Source organism: Paroedura picta, chromosome 8, assembly GCF_049243985.1.
Source record: "Paroedura picta isolate Pp20150507F chromosome 8, Ppicta_v3.0, whole genome shotgun sequence".
Classification (NCBI taxonomy): domain Eukaryota; kingdom Metazoa; phylum Chordata; class Lepidosauria; order Squamata; family Gekkonidae; genus Paroedura; species Paroedura picta.
Window position 1 is genome coordinate 47,019,830 of NC_135376.1, and position 15,576 is coordinate 47,035,405.

At 42.3% G+C, this 15,576-nt stretch overlaps 1 protein-coding gene across 5 annotated transcripts in view; it reads right to left on the reverse strand.

The window, feature by feature from the left end:
* STN1 (STN1 subunit of CST complex) overlaps nt 1-15,576 on the reverse strand; it is a 40,056-nt gene that overhangs the window by 8,360 nt on the left and 16,120 nt on the right. For all 5 annotated transcript variants that reach the window (XM_077349642.1, XM_077349639.1, XM_077349644.1 and 2 more), the window contains 4 exons: nt 10,266-10,433; nt 8,943-9,054; nt 7,111-7,279; nt 104-226 (listed from right to left, as the gene is read on the reverse strand). In XM_077349642.1, coding sequence (XP_077205757.1) covers nt 104-226; nt 7,111-7,279; nt 8,943-9,054; nt 10,266-10,433 — 572 coding nt within the window. The remainder of the gene's footprint in view (nt 1-103; nt 227-7,110; nt 7,280-8,942; nt 9,055-10,265; nt 10,434-15,576) is intronic.

Here is a 15,576-nt window from a genome sequence, read left to right on the forward strand (position 1 = left end):
CTTCATTGTATTTAAATGTGTTAGGAGACACATAGCACAAGTACATGAAAAGGGGGTTTACCTGTAATCTCTCTCACCTATCAGATGGGGTCTAGATACTTACACAGTAGACATCACTGGGATTCTTTGGCTTCTGGAAAAGAGCACCCTTTTGCTGGAGCATGTTTATTGCTTCAGTGAATGAGCTCCTAATCAGTTTCCAATTGGGGCCAGCCTTGGAATCCATCTGGGTGGGAACACAGACAAAAGATTGTATATTTATGGATGCCACCACAAAGCTGGGAGGAGCAGAGCAGTCAACTACAATAAAAGGTTGTTTATTCACTTCTACACAGGGAATCAAAGGATTCTAGCCTGCTCTTTCAAATACCAGCAAGAGTGCCACCCTCTAGATAAAAAGGCAGGAAAAAACAAACGAAAGGCTTTGCTCCCCCTCATGATTACCTCATGAGAAATTGATCCATTTTTAATGCGGAAGAAATGAACTAGAGGATCTAGGAGGGAGAAAGTACAGCAGGATAATTATTCACTTTGGTCTAATGTGTCTACCCTGTCAGAGGAGAGGTTTAATTAAGAGTGTGCTTAGTGTGAGCTGACATACTACACAGCTTGGATGGCTCTTCAAGGAGAATTGCTAATAACAAACTCCTTGATACTGACAGAAAGAGCACAAGAGATGGATGTTAGCCAAAAAATGTAAGCAAGAAGCTTCTTGGGTATCTCAACTGTAAGCACAATACAGTTTGGATATTCATCCTGTATTTTCATTTAGAGGAAGAAGGATAGCATTTGAACCTTTGACTCCTCCTACCTTGCTGAGAGTGATGTGCAATTGCTCTAAGCCTTATTGTCAAGTCCTCAATCCCAGTCATTTGCTCCACAGATCCCTTACAGTTTAGAGATAATTAGGGATGGCTGAAATTCCAAATGCTGCTTCTTCAAAAGACCCAAAAATATGGCACATAACCCAACAGACTTACTGCTACATTCTACATTTCATGGACACTCTCCCACAATTTTAAAACAATTGCCCTTTGTATCCAATCATATATATAGAGTCTCTTGTGGCGCAGAGTGATAAGGCAGCAGACATGCAGTCTGAAGCTCTGCCCATGATGCTGGGAGTTCAATCACAGCAGCCGGCTCAAGGTAGACTCAGCCTTCCATCCTCCCGAGATTGGTAAAATGAGTACCCAGCTTGCCGGGGGGGGGGGGGGGTAAACGGTAATGACTGGGGAAGGCACTGGCAAACCACCCCGTATTGAGTCTGCCATGAAAACGCTAGAGGGCGTCACCCTGAGGGTCAGACATGACCCGGTGCTTGCACAGGGGATACCTTTACCATATACAGTATTTGTTGGCGTATAAGACTACTTTTCCCCCCTGAAAAACATGCCTCCAAGTGGGGTGGTCATCATATACGCCGGGTGCACTTCAGCTGGGATAGACAGCTGCCCATAGTGGCCCATAGTACTGTAATGTAATGTAACAAACTCTATATTTTGAGTGGAAATGTTGGGGGGGTTGTCTTATATGCCCAGTCGTCTTATACGCCGGCAAATACGGTATATATATATTGTTTTGTGTGTGCATGTACTGACAACACTCCACCTCATCCAGTTCACTGAAAAAAATGTTGAACAGTACCAGATCCAGTACTGAGCTCCATGGCACTCTATTACTCACTCCTTCCAATCTGATGAAATACCATTGACAACTACTCTTTAGGAGAAGTTTTCTACCTAACCAACCAAAAATCTAGTATGCAGTTTTCCAGTTTACCCATCAGAACACTGCCTTGTCAAAAGCCTTACTGAAATCCAGGTAAACAGCATCAATTGAGTTTCCATGATATAGTAAGCCTGTCACTTGGTCAAAGAAGGAAATCCTGTTGGCCTGATTGGACCTATTGGAGACAAATCTATGCTGACTTTCCCAGATTAACAAATTGTCCTTCAGATATTTGCAGATCGCCCCCTTTAAAATCTGCTCATTATCTTCCCTGCAACTGAGATCAGACTCACTGGCCTGTAGTTTCCAGGGTAATCTCTACTCCATTTTTGGAAGATTGGGATAACAATCACTCTCCTCCAGTCCTCTAAGAGGTCCTAAAGATGATGGACAAAGGTTCCACAAGCTCTCCAGAAAGTTCTTTGAGCACTCTTGGGTGCACACCATCTGGCACAGGGGATCTGCACTCATCCAGTACAATCAGGTACCTCTCCATAACCTCCTTGTCCATGTCAACCTCCCACTCTGACACTATATAATTTGCCTACTATTATCCCTAAATGTGTCCATATTCTTCTGGAAAAACAGGAAAAATAAGTACTGAGCCTTTCTGCTTTCTCTGTCCTCTGTCAGTCTCTCCACCTTCACCCAATAGCAGGCCTATTGCCTCATTTTTAGTTCAATTACACTCTCACTCTCACTATATTCTCATCTGTTGCCAGCTCTAATAATATGACATGCCTCATTCATCTTCTAATCTATATCAATCAACATGGAACATCCTCTGTAACCAGGTAATAAGAAACCCAGAACAGTTTGTGTAGCAGAAACAAGCTCTTTAAATTTCTAGAGAATGGAACCCTGCAATTCTAAGTAATTTGATACAATGTCTAAATGGCTTCCTATTGTGCAAGTTTTCCCTAGCATTCTAAAATGTACTTCCCTGTCATTTAAACTTGCTTCCTCCTTTCTTTCGCAGGAAAAGTGTAATCACTTTTCTACACATACTCGAAAGATCTTACCAACAAAACTTGTCTTCAGTCTTTTTGGGGGGTGAAAATATGGCCAATATTTCCTTTTTAAAATATTACTATCTATGTTATCTAGATTTTCCTGTGATTTCATACTCCTATTAAAAGGTAGCTAATAGAAAATGCTTTCAGAATTCCAGCCAAACCAGAGAAGAATGCTGACAATCCACCTTCAACATATGATAAAACTATGCATTACGGTTGTACAGTGAATGCTGTGGGCAAGTGCATAATTGTTTAAAGAGTTCTTGGACAAGCACTGAAAAGCTGAGGCATTTTTCCCCTTTAATGATTAGAGGTCTCAAATTTTGAAAGCAGAACATTATTTGGAAACTTCCAGGAGTTGTCAATTGTCTCTCTCCTCCATCTTCCCAAATTATGTTTAATTCAGTTGGGTTAAAAGGTGCTAACATACAGGACTGGCTGAAAGCTATATTAACTGATGCTATATTAGGAAACCAGGTTGCAAAAGGTAGGAATAAATCAGCTGTACTGTACTGTGCTCCAGTCTGAAAGATCTGAAGCTCAACGGGAGTCCAGCTTAATCTATTAAGGAATCTTAGATGTGACAGAGGCAGACCTATGAGATAGCCTATCAGCAGCGATTCGGAGAAGGTAAAGCTGATGACAGGGCCCTGCCTTTCAATGAAATGAAGGTAAACAGACTGCTCCAGAAATCCCATGTCAACAGCACAAATCTGAGAAATCAGTATCTTGAGTTTAGTGGGCAGTCAGGAATTCCAAATTAACACTTTTATCAGTAAGCTTTCTATCTGTACTTGGTATCAGTTGGTCCAAGCTTCCATTTACTAGCAATGTGTTATACTAATTTACCTTTCTCAGCAAACTCAGAGGAGGTAAAGGGTTAAGTTAGATGACACTCTTTGAGAGGATTCCCAGTTGAAGATCTAGGCCAACATCAATACAGTGCTGAGATACTCAAAGCATAGGATAGTAGACAATCATTTTAAAGGCTAAATGCGCATCAATGCTAACTTTGAGATTATAAACAGAACTAAGCTGTAAAAAATGTAAAAGATCTAGATTATGAGTAATATAATACTGTTGAGTGGCTTCTACGGAGCTAGTAATTTGATAGCCAGAAAAATGGGCATTATGAATCAGAACTCTGCAAATCTTCACTAAAGAAACACTGTCTCAGGACACTAAACACAAGCCATATGATTAAAATGTAGTTTTGCACTTTGCTGAGATGAGTGAAAATAGAAAGTCTTCTAACTGGAGTTATCTCTCCTCCCCCATCAAGAACCTGTAACAATGTCTGTTCAGGGAAATGCTTCTCTTGCTAGTTGAGTAAGGTGCCACGTGTTTCCTGCAACACACTAATGACACACAAGCTTAGTTCTTAGTGGGCAGAGCTTCCCTGTCTCCAGCAGACACCAATACTTTGGATTAAAGGAAGCAGAACAGAGCTTCCACACAGCAGCCTTCAATTATGGAAGGGGTCTCTGCTGGTCCCTCTGCTTTATGCCATTTGGCAAGGATGAATTTGACAGTAAACAGTTTAGATACAAACAAGTAAGGGACTAATGAGCACCTGAGGAGGCATCTTATTTCTCCATCCCCTCTCTCCCTCTTACTTTCCTTCTTTGCCTCCCCTGGCAGCTCCTGTAGCTTCTCTTCTTTCCTTCTCTCCTTTCCATTTACATATTCTTTTCAGTTCTCTCCCTCTGGCAGCTTCTGACTCTATCATCTTCAACCTCCCTTTCTAAAATCCTTTTTGCTCCCTCCTTCCAGCTTTACTTTCCTCCCCTACTATGTTTTACAGTTTTTAGTCTATCTTTATCCTTCTCCCCTGCATTGACACTACCTGAAGCTTACAGTTCTTACCAATGTTGGTTGTAGTTTTGTCTAGTAACCCCTTAAATAGCCAACAAGATAGTGGCATACTTTATTAAAGGAGACAATGATTTTATGATGTTTGGCTATTCTAAACCACAGTCTGTCAATCTGATATTTTCCCAAGTCTTGTAGAAGGTCCACGGTTTCATTAATGGGAACAAGTAAATGCCCACTGACTATATATTTCAAGTTCACTTACCTTGTTGCAACTGGAACCATTAAAAATAATTTAAAACTAGCATGTGAGTACTTCAGTGTTGAAACAGCCCAGTAAAATGCAGGGGCAAAGCTGAAAACTGTCAAGTTCACATAATAACATAAAGAAGTAAGAACGGGAGAAGGGTGGGAAGAGATGTACTGCTCATCATTAGCTACTAAAAATAGGTTAAAATCATACATTCCATAGTGCAATAGCATTGAATGCTCCTTTGAGGTGGGACGACCCACACTTCCCTAGGCACAACACCTCCAGCAGAAGTGCAAAGGCGGGAAGATGTCTGAATAGGGGTACAAAGAGGGAACAAATATATAGCACCAAGAAATGTATGTCAGTAATGGTTCACAAACTTCACCCATCATGAATCAGATGCATTAACCAACTGAATGTGATCCAAGGGCCGTTTATAGGGATCTGCAAGTTCAGCAAAGCGCAAACTTTAAAACAGCATTATGGTAGCAGGTAAGGAGCCCTTCCTTGGGGAAACTGAAGAGAGATCCCATTATTCTCTCCATGTCCCAACCACCATATTGCTCCATGTTGACTGATTGTAATGGATGGATTGGGAACAAGGCAGAGTGTGTGTGAAATTACACATGAAGTGCTAAAATCATTAGCACTCATCCATCAGAAGACATGGATGATTCTGCCAGTGCACTTGAAACATAAGGAAAGTAGTGTGTGCATGTGTGTGAGTGGGGGGAGCAACTGCAACTAAGAGAATTGACTTCCCTAGAGGTACTTCATAAGGCCATGGCACCAATGAGATTTTAACCCAGCATGACTAAGCATCTATCTAAAATATATAATCAGAATAACTCCAAATGAATACTTGACATGCAACACTGATGAAATCAAGGATAGTTAACATAATAGTGGCAATGCTGTTCCTCTGCAGGTCCATAGTAAGGGGTCTGGCTTGGCATGTAACCCACCAACTTGTGTCCAAATTGCTTGTTACAGCAGCTGCCCTGGAAAAGTTCATCCCTTCACTGCTGTTTGGTTCTGTACTCTTCTGCCACAAATCAGCAGGGTACTTGTTAAAATCCAGGCCTGTTTGTTTTATTAAAGTTCAATGACAAGCATTTCTTTTATGAAAACAAATGGTTGCCAGGAAGCAACCACCAGGAAGGAGTTCACAGAGCCCAGTATGAATGGGAGGCAGTTTTGTCGTTACTTTAATTCAGTGAATAGTTCTTGCGGGATTTAAATACTCTCCTACAGAGCTGGGAATCTAAAATACCAGCCTTGAGGCTGAAGCAAAACTGTAGCTTGCCAAAAAAGTTTTCCCCTCTTCTTTTCTGTTTTGAGGTAACGGAAGGCAAAGATTTTTGTTAAAGAGATGCAGATTTAAATAATAATGTTCAACTTTTGCTCCTAATGCTATTAAGATTTTAAAATTATCATATACACTGGGGCCAGTTTTGCGTCTGATGTGGATATGCATAACTTGTTCTTCATTGGAGTAATTCAAATTTACTCCAGGTGTATATCTGGTGCTTGAACTTATTCTCTGCATGCTATAAACCTTTTATAAACAAAATTTCTATTTAACCAGAAGCACAATAAAAGACAAAAAAACCTTATGCTATTGAAAAATAACCTGCATCTTAAGCAAATAGTTTCTTTATGTACAACTCTGATTCCAATTAGAGTTTTGGACATGGAACCCTCCTTGCCCCCACCCCAAAGATTTGCTCTGAAGTGGCCGAAACATCCGAGAGGCGGAATGTGTAACACAGAGCAGATGTCTGAATTCTCTTGACATTTCCCTACAATAACCTCCATCTATTGAATATGTTAAAATTAATTTATCTTGCCCTTGACTAAGTTTAGAGCTACCCAGGCCTGTCGCTCAACTGATGCATTGTCTGAGAAAGATCCCCCATATTCCAACATAGCTATCTATTACAACTTTGAAATTTTTCAAATTGGAGCCAATCTTAAGTTGCATCTTTTGGTTGGCTTGCAGTTTTAATAAGTTTGCTGTCCTAAGCAGAGATTGAGGCATCTAGTCACTCACAGTATGTACATAAAGCTCTGCATACTGCATCCAATTCCCTAGCTTTTTGGTAGTCAGACCTAGCCTTCATGATTGAGAACAAAAAGCTAAAGGATTCGAAAAGGGCTTACTATTTATGGCTACAGGTTTTGTTATCTCCATCTGGCAACAATTATGCAAAGCTGGGTATTTAGTTCACTGTTGGTATTGCTGGATTAGCATTTAAGTAACCTAAGGTGCCCCCAGAATAAGTCACCATTACTTACTTGCTCAGTGGTGGTACCAGACCCACACTGCTTGATTAAGGACACCAGAGAATCTACGGTTTCTAGTTCCTGCTGATAGAAGTTCTGAATTTTGTTCTCTGATAGGAAATCCATTATTTTTTCACTCAGAATAGTGATGGAGCCCAGCATGGCTGCTGAACCTGGATCACTATCAACAAAGAGAGGGTAAAACCAAACATGAAGATTATACTGAAGCCTGACTAAGAGACTATCTGAAGTTTTGTACTTAAGTAAACTGTTAGTTGATGCTGAATTGCCATGTTAGTCTGAAGCAGCAGAATAAAGTTTGAGACCAGTGGCACCTTTTAGACCAAGTTTTATTCACAGTATAAGCTTTCTGAAGAAGCGTGCATGCACACTTGTTGGCCTTAAAAGTGCCATTGGACTCAACTTTGTTATCTTCGTTTTCCAGTTCCATTGAACACCCAATCAACCATTATAAGGCTGGATAAACATGTAACTGTTTTAAGAACTTCTGGACCCAACCGTAATTGGCAACTCCAAGATTACTACACATGTACCTTGAGCATCCTCCTTAGCAGTAGAGCTACAAAACATCAGAAAGTCGCAACACTTTCTACAATGTATGAAGTTACAGAAAATTACTTGATTGCAGACACTGATAAAGGTAGAGTTTGGTGAAAGGAGAGGCCCCAGCCAAATATAACGCCATAGAGTTCACTGAGTTAAGCAGTCATTTTCTTCAGTGGATAGATAACTCTGTTCTATGGAGTTCAGTTGTATTTCTGGGTGATCTGGATGTTGGCAACCGTAGGCTTGGAAGCAACCTCTGAGCAACTTAAACTCACCCAGCTTGTATTGCTCAACTAGGCTTGGCTACTGGGTATTGTTCAGCAGCAGCCACACTATGAAACCTGAGTGGTGCAGCAGTGGAAGCTCACTGGAAGAATTTGGACCAGCCACATACTTTCAGCTAACCTACCTCACAGCTTTCTTGTGTGGATAAAAAGGAGGAGGGAAGAACAATGTAAGCTGTTTCGGTCCCCACTGTGGAGAAAGATGGGGCGTACAATAATAAATACAGCTGAAGATGAGAGGCAGATAAAGGTAAGTTGGAGAATGAGGCAGAGAAAGGGGAGAGAGTATGGAGGTTGCCAAGAGGAGGGAAAGAGTGTGAGGAGATACAGAGGAAAGTGAGATGCCTCCCAGTCCTTGAGAGTTCCCAACCATGACCTAGCTGAACTGCTTTAGAGAGTGGACTCTAACGCATGATACTCTGTTGAGGTCATTTCTGTTCCAAACTTTGCCTCCCCCCCCCCCCCCCCGCCAAGGCTTCACCCGATCTCCTGGAATTTCCCAGCCCAGAGCTGGCAAACCAAAGGAGAATTTATCTCTGTAGCTGGGTGATCTGTCATGATTCCAGGAGATCTCCAGGCCCTACCTGGAGATTGACAACCCAACAAAAGAAGGAAGCAGGAAAAGGGGAGAGGCTATGGGGGCTTTCAGAAAAGGGAAAGAAGATATAGTGGGGGACAGGGAAATCAGATGCCTCCCACAAGTCCTTATAGGTTCTCACTTGTAATTCTCACTGGCAGATGAGCATTGTATTTTGTACAGAATATGATTTTTGTGGTAACCTTACTAGAGCATGTCAGATCTCCTCTACTAACAGATAGAGAGTTTTAATAAGATTTCACCACATTACTCAAGTCATAAGATGTATTAGTTGCATGCTCCTACAGGAAAGCTACTTTCAAAGGAAAGTGTTTCACACACAGCTGCTTTTGGCACACACCTACTGTTCAAGTAAGCATAACCATGAGTATGCTTGGTATCTCGTGTTCACTAACCTCTGTCTCTCTTTTGGTAGCTGGAATGTCTTATCATAAACCTCTCGATATAGATGGGGGAGTTCTAGCATCCTTGAAATTTGAGCATCACATATAGGATCATCGACTTTATCTGAAGAGATATGAGGGATGCACAAGCATAACGACATCTGAGTTTCTAGGAGTAAAAATTTACCTGTAGTTTTATGCAATGTACATATTACAAAGAGCCTCTTGTGGCGCAGAGTGATAAGGCAGCCGTCTGAAAACTTTGCCCATAAGGCTGGGAGTTCAAGCCCAGCAGCCGGCTCAAGGTCGACTCAGCCTTCCATCCTTCCGAGGTCGGTAAAATGAGTACCCAGCTTGCTGGGGGGTAAACGGTCATGACTGGGGAAGGCACTGGCAAACCACCCCGTATTGAGTCTGCCATGAAAATGCTAGAGGGCGTCACCCCAAGGGTCAGACATGACTCGGTGCTTGCACAGGGGATACCTTTACCTTTACCTTACATATTACAAACCCTTTTATCCCTAACTCCTGAGCATCTCGCCTTTATGGAACCCCTATGACAGCCAGTGTGGTGTAGAGCTGGAAGAGGGTCTAAGAGACCCAGGTTCAAATCCTTATTCTGCCATGGAAGCTTATGGGGCAATGATGGGCCACTCACATATATGCAGCCTAACCGTCCTCATGGGTTTTATGAGGATAAAATGGAGGAGAAAAGAATGATGTAAGCCACTTTAGATCCTGATTAGGGAGAAAGGAGGCATATAAATTAAGAAAATAAGTGAACAGTAGGGCTGCACAGAGTATGTGTGTGTCCACTAGTGTCTGTATTTGAAGCTGAGTTTGTGGTTTGCTCCTAGAAACTGAGTGAAGGCCAGTTGCTTTGCTCATGGAATCATGCCAGATACTGCCATAAAGAAGCCCCAAACCTTTGCTTGCTGTACAAGGTCATATATGTGTTGTGTGTTAACTGCTGTCATTTCGCTTCCAGCTTATGTTGATGCTATGAATTAGTGTCCTCCAAAACATTCTACCATTAAGAGCCTTGCTCAGGTTTTGCAAACTGAAGGACATGATTTCCTCTATTAAGTCAATCTATCTCATGTTGGGTCTTCCTCTTTTCCTCCCGCCTTCAACTTTTCCTAGTATTGCTGTCTTTTCCAGCGACTCCTGTTTTCTCACAATGTGACCAAAGTGGTGATACATTCTTGACAGTGGCGATCATAGACTCAAAGTGACTCAAGCTGTGACATACAACAATAGACCCTTGGGGTATGGCTTAGATGTCTGGAAAATGGCTGGATAAAAATGCATACTGTTGAACAAGTAGCTGCTCACAATATGTGGAGGCACTGATTTCTCGCTTCTGTCTGAAGACTCTAATGCAACCACGGACTCTCACAATATCACCAATATCCAGTCTACTTTTCAGCTGAACCATTTCTCGGAGCTTCTTCATCTGTTCAGCTAGATCCAGGCTACTTGAGGTACTAGGATAAGATTCATCTGTGACAAAACAACAAGAACAAAGCACTTAGTTGGCACTGCTTTATTAACAACATTTAAAGAGCCAAATGGATTTTGAGATCTCATGTTGGATGTTGCCTAATATACTACAAGCACAGAAGGCAACAGCCCAGGCAGTATGTTATTCTTAAACTGCAAATCCATGAAGGAGAGGATCCAATTTCCTATAAATGGAGGTACAGAATTCCTAGAAGTATCATTTCCAGCCTTCTTCCTACTTGTTCCTCATAAAATCACAGATTTGGATGGGACCTCCAGGATCACTTAGTCCAGCCCCTGCACAAAGGAGGAACTCACAACTACCTGCCTACCCACAGTGACCCCAATTTCATGCCCAAATGATCCTCCCCCCACCTATAAAGCCATCGTGGACTTCCTTCAGAACAATATGCTATGTAACAAAGGGGACTGCAGCAAAAGGGGAAATGTGTCAAAGATCATCCAGCTCTCATTCTTGGGTGACTCCCGCTTGTACAAAAGGGTAGGGGTATTCAGTTCTGCAGCCACTGCATGCTGCATTGCATAATGTCCTTGTACATCAGTCTCTACCAACAGCTTCACAGGGGTTGCTGGGGGAAGAAGATGGGAAAGATCACCCTCAACCAAACTCATGGGAGTTCAGATCCAAGCTCACAATCTTTCCCCACTTGCAAACTGCATGCAGAAGAAAAAGGCCATCGTATGTTGTCATTTTAATAATCACCATCTCAACAATGGTGTGTGTGGGGGGTCATGTACATAGCAGAAATCCTGACATTTTCCCTTGACTACAGATACAGTTCAAGAAAACAAGATGTTACATTGTGGATTTCTTAGATCACATTCAGACATTACATCAACTGTTTCTCCCTTTAGAATCTCAGTTTGCACAGAGGAAACAGACTGCCATACAAACAACATGCCTACATTCAGAAGCCGCAGCAAACTCGGAGCTTTGGGTGTTCAATCTTACTCCACATTGGGGAGGGATGTGCAAGTATGACAACAAGCTTCATTCACACTCATCATGAACACATATTACTCTTGTCTTTTGAATATGGTCATAGTGAGTCCACAGCAATGACAAAGGTTGGACTGCAGACCTTGCTGATTCAGCACCTTAACCACTGCTACATCACTTCCTGTGTAAATAATTAATCATAACCTGGTATCACACTTAAATATACCCTATTAATATTCATAGATTGCTTAAGACTCTCTGCTTTTATGCATATCCAACATTGGCACTGTCATGCATATAATGAATTAGACTGTTGCAAAACCAAAAAGGGAACCAAAACCCAACCTGAACAGAAGTCGGGAACCCAAAAGTTGAGCTGCAAAACAATATTAAAAATAATTAGAAGTATTTATTAAACAAAGTGCACCAATGATATATTAAAAACAAAGTAAAAACAACACATATCTAACTGCACATTTACCAAATGCGTTTCAACCCACAGGGGTCTTCCTCAGTGGTCAATATATTGTGTGAGATGCTCCCTTGTATAAGATCAAAATCTAAAAGGCTTGCTGGGTGGCAAAGAAAAATCCTGAAAAAAATGAATGTTTAAGACATGTTATGAGCAAATAACCAGATACTTTAGAAACACTAGTTGGAGCTACACCGAACAGTAAGTCACCAACATGTTTATTAAAATCAAATATATAAAATAAATAATATATTACATTAGACTTCCCCAAATATATATAGATATGCTTTTAATATATAATTGGTGCGCTTTGATTAATAAATATTTGTAATTTTTTAATATTGTTTTGGGTTCACGAATTAGACTTTTTCCCATAAAAACTTGGGCAACAATAAATCTGGCTGTCCTCAGAAGAGTCACAGGACCCTCCTCTATTACAGACATCAAAGTGCTAATTTTAAAAAAATCCAAGTCCAAAACAAAAACAAAAATGTCTGGCAAGGCCCCATCTCAACAAGGGAACCTTAATATTATACAAAGCAAAAGAACTGGAGCTGTCTTTTGGTGCCTGCCAAGATACAAACACAGTTTGACAGAACTTCACACTTATTAGTTCAACTTCTAAAATTCAATTTTTGAGTCTTGGCGGCATGGACCTCAGTTGTAGCAGTTTGAGAAAATTACCTGTCAGAACAAATCCTTAGAAAAAGCAAGCTGCTAAATATTCTGTCTCTTCTGTGAACTTAAACTCTTCATTAGATTTTAGAACCAAGTCAGTGATAAACTGAAGATGACTTTTATATTAAAGCTTATCTTTCGAACAGCTATACTCAAATTTTGGCTGGTATAGCATCAATTAAGATTTGGCTTCTAATACATTAGCTTGCATTCAAGGTTTACTTTTACTTTCATTGTATATTATTAATAATAATATACAATAATAATTTAATTTTACCTTTGCTGTATATTCCAGCTATTTTCAGGGCACCAAGAAGCCAAACATTGCAATGTTGGCTTAATCACACTATCCTTTTGTAAATGCTGAGAGTGTAGCTGAGGCAACATTGGTTACGGAAACTTACTGTCAGCTTTTAGAAATGCCGTCTGTCTACCACCATTTTGCTCTGTGGCTTATTGAAGCAGGAATGAAAGGCAGAATCCGGCCATGTTATGCAATAAGCAGTTGTAGGTAGCAAGAGAAAGGCACCCATCCTGAAGCACTGAGAAATTGTCCTTGATTCCTTCTTCTGCTACAAAGCCCAGAATCACTTTGTCTAACTCTTCATGGTAGCATGCAGAAGGTGCACAGATTACTAGGTAGTGCTAAGGAGAAGTCAGTAGATGTGGTGCACATTGTCACCAATGATATCAGGAAAGGCAGAGTTGTAGCCCTGTAGGAAAAATTTAAGTTACTAGGCAGACCTCAAAAGTACCATTTTAAAAATTGCTACTGGTTCCACACAGGAAAAGAGAGAAAAACATAGATTGGGGGCTCAATGTGTAGAGGAGGAGGAAGGATTTCAATCTATCAGGGAGTGGGAACTTTCTGGGGAAAGCTGAGCCTGTACAAAAGAGACGGACTTCAATTGAGCCCCAGGGAACCACACTGCTGCAACTTAATGTCAAAATGTGGTAGAGGATCTTTTAAACTAACTCTGGGTGGGGGGGGGACCCAAAAGAAATTGGGGAGTCTCAAGTTTGGGACAACTTATTCCAAAGTGACAATACTTCGGAGTGAGAATAGGATGAGGAGGGAAGGCTATATCTGGAGACAAACAAGCTAAAAGAGGTGAGGGCTAATAGAGAAGAAAATACATTCTAGGTGTCTATATGCCAATGCTAGAAGCCCTCAAGCCAAGATGGGGGAGTTGGAGTGCTTGGTGCTAAATGACAATTTATATATGGTGGATGGATGTTCCAGCAACATGCTAAAAGGGAGGAAAAAATGATTGGCGACAGTCATCCTAGGGTATAATCTACAGGGCCCCTGCTCCCTCCCTCTTAAAAAAATCCACCCATGCATTCTGCTCTGGACATGTTCTCATTTTTATATTTGTACCTGTGTTACAGTTTAATGTTAATATTATTATTATTGTATGAAAGCTGTTATGAAAACAAAGTGGTATGTACCATTTCTACATTTTATGTAAACCGACCTGAGCCTCAGGGGAGGGCAGTATCTTTATCTTTAAACCGCCCGTGGCGCCACGGGCGCCACGGACTAAATAATTTGTTAAGGGGTGTGGAGGTGGGATTAGTCCGTGATGAGGAAGGGTCCGGATTGGGACCCTTCCTCACGACAGACAATCGGAGGGACCAATCGGCAGGCGCGAAGCGCCTGCCGATTGGTCCCTCCGATTCCCAGCCCCAGCAATTGCAAGCCGCGCGCAGCGCAGCTCACAGTTGCTCCCGGCCTGATGCGGTGAGAGGCGCGAAGCGCCTCTCGCCGCATCAGGCCGCTGCCCCAGGGAGCCCCCGGCAGTCGCGCGAAGCGCGGCTGCCGGGGGTTCCCTGCCAGGCGGCCTGGCTCGGTGAGAGGCGCGAAGCGCCTCTCGCCGCGTCAGGCCGCCGCCCCAGGGAGCCCCCGGCAGTCGCGCGAAGCGGCCTCTCGCCGCGTCAGGCCGCCGCCGCTAAAACAAGCCCGCCGCCGCCACCGCCGCTAAAACAAGCCCGCTGCCGCCGCCGCAAAAAGAAGCCCGCCGCCGCACAAAGAAGCCCGCCGCCGCCGCCCACGCCAAAACAAGCCCGCAGACTCAGCGACTGTGAGTACCTAGCGCCCGCTGCATTTGGCTGCAGCGGGCTTGCTTACTAGTATAAATATAAATAAATAAATATAGACAGGATAGGGAGTAACATGAGTCAAATAAGCTTAAAGTCAACACAGAGTCAAATAAGCTTAAAGAACCATTATGGGTGGAGATACTAAAAAGTGTGGATGTATTATCTCCTACCCAATCTAAGCCTTGAGGATGATCTCAAGACAGAGAAGGAAATAATAAGGGTGACTTAGACAGAAAATATTGTAAAAGTGGGTGACCAACTATGCTCACATTGACTAGCCAAACATATGCACAAATCATGCTGTACTAATGAGGTTCCTAGACAGAGCCAGCTTGGTGTAGTGGTTTAGAGCAGCAGGTTTAGACAGAGCCAGCTCGGTGTAGTGGTTTAGAGCAGCAATGGGTGCCTTTTCTGTGCTGGCTCAGGATGGAGAAGCCACAATGGATGGAGCCTGCTGGGGCGGGGTGAGCTTTGAGGCAAACTGGCTTTGATTCCCCACTTCTCCACATGCAGCCAGCTGGGCTACCTTGGGCTCATTACAGCCATGATAGTGCTGCTCTCACAGAGCAGTAACAACAGGTTGAGAAAGGCTGTACTAACCAGTAAATTTACTGACTTATTTTCATTTTGGATTCAGGCCTTGTTATGAGAGTAAAACAGCCTTGAGGGATAACATGAGTTGGTAGATGGACAGAGAAAATGTGACTCTTGATTCTCCTGGACTTCTCTGTGATTTTTGATACCATTAATCATGGCATTCTTCTGGACTGCTTTTTGTTGCTGAGACTAGAAATCAAAATTTTCTGGAGGTTCTGGAGGCAGGTTTTAGGGGCACCACAACCATCCTGTCCCAGATGCTTTTTAAAATTTCATAGAAATTTTTTCTGGGTGAGGTCATCTGGAGAACTGGACTGGGCTGCCACCAATAC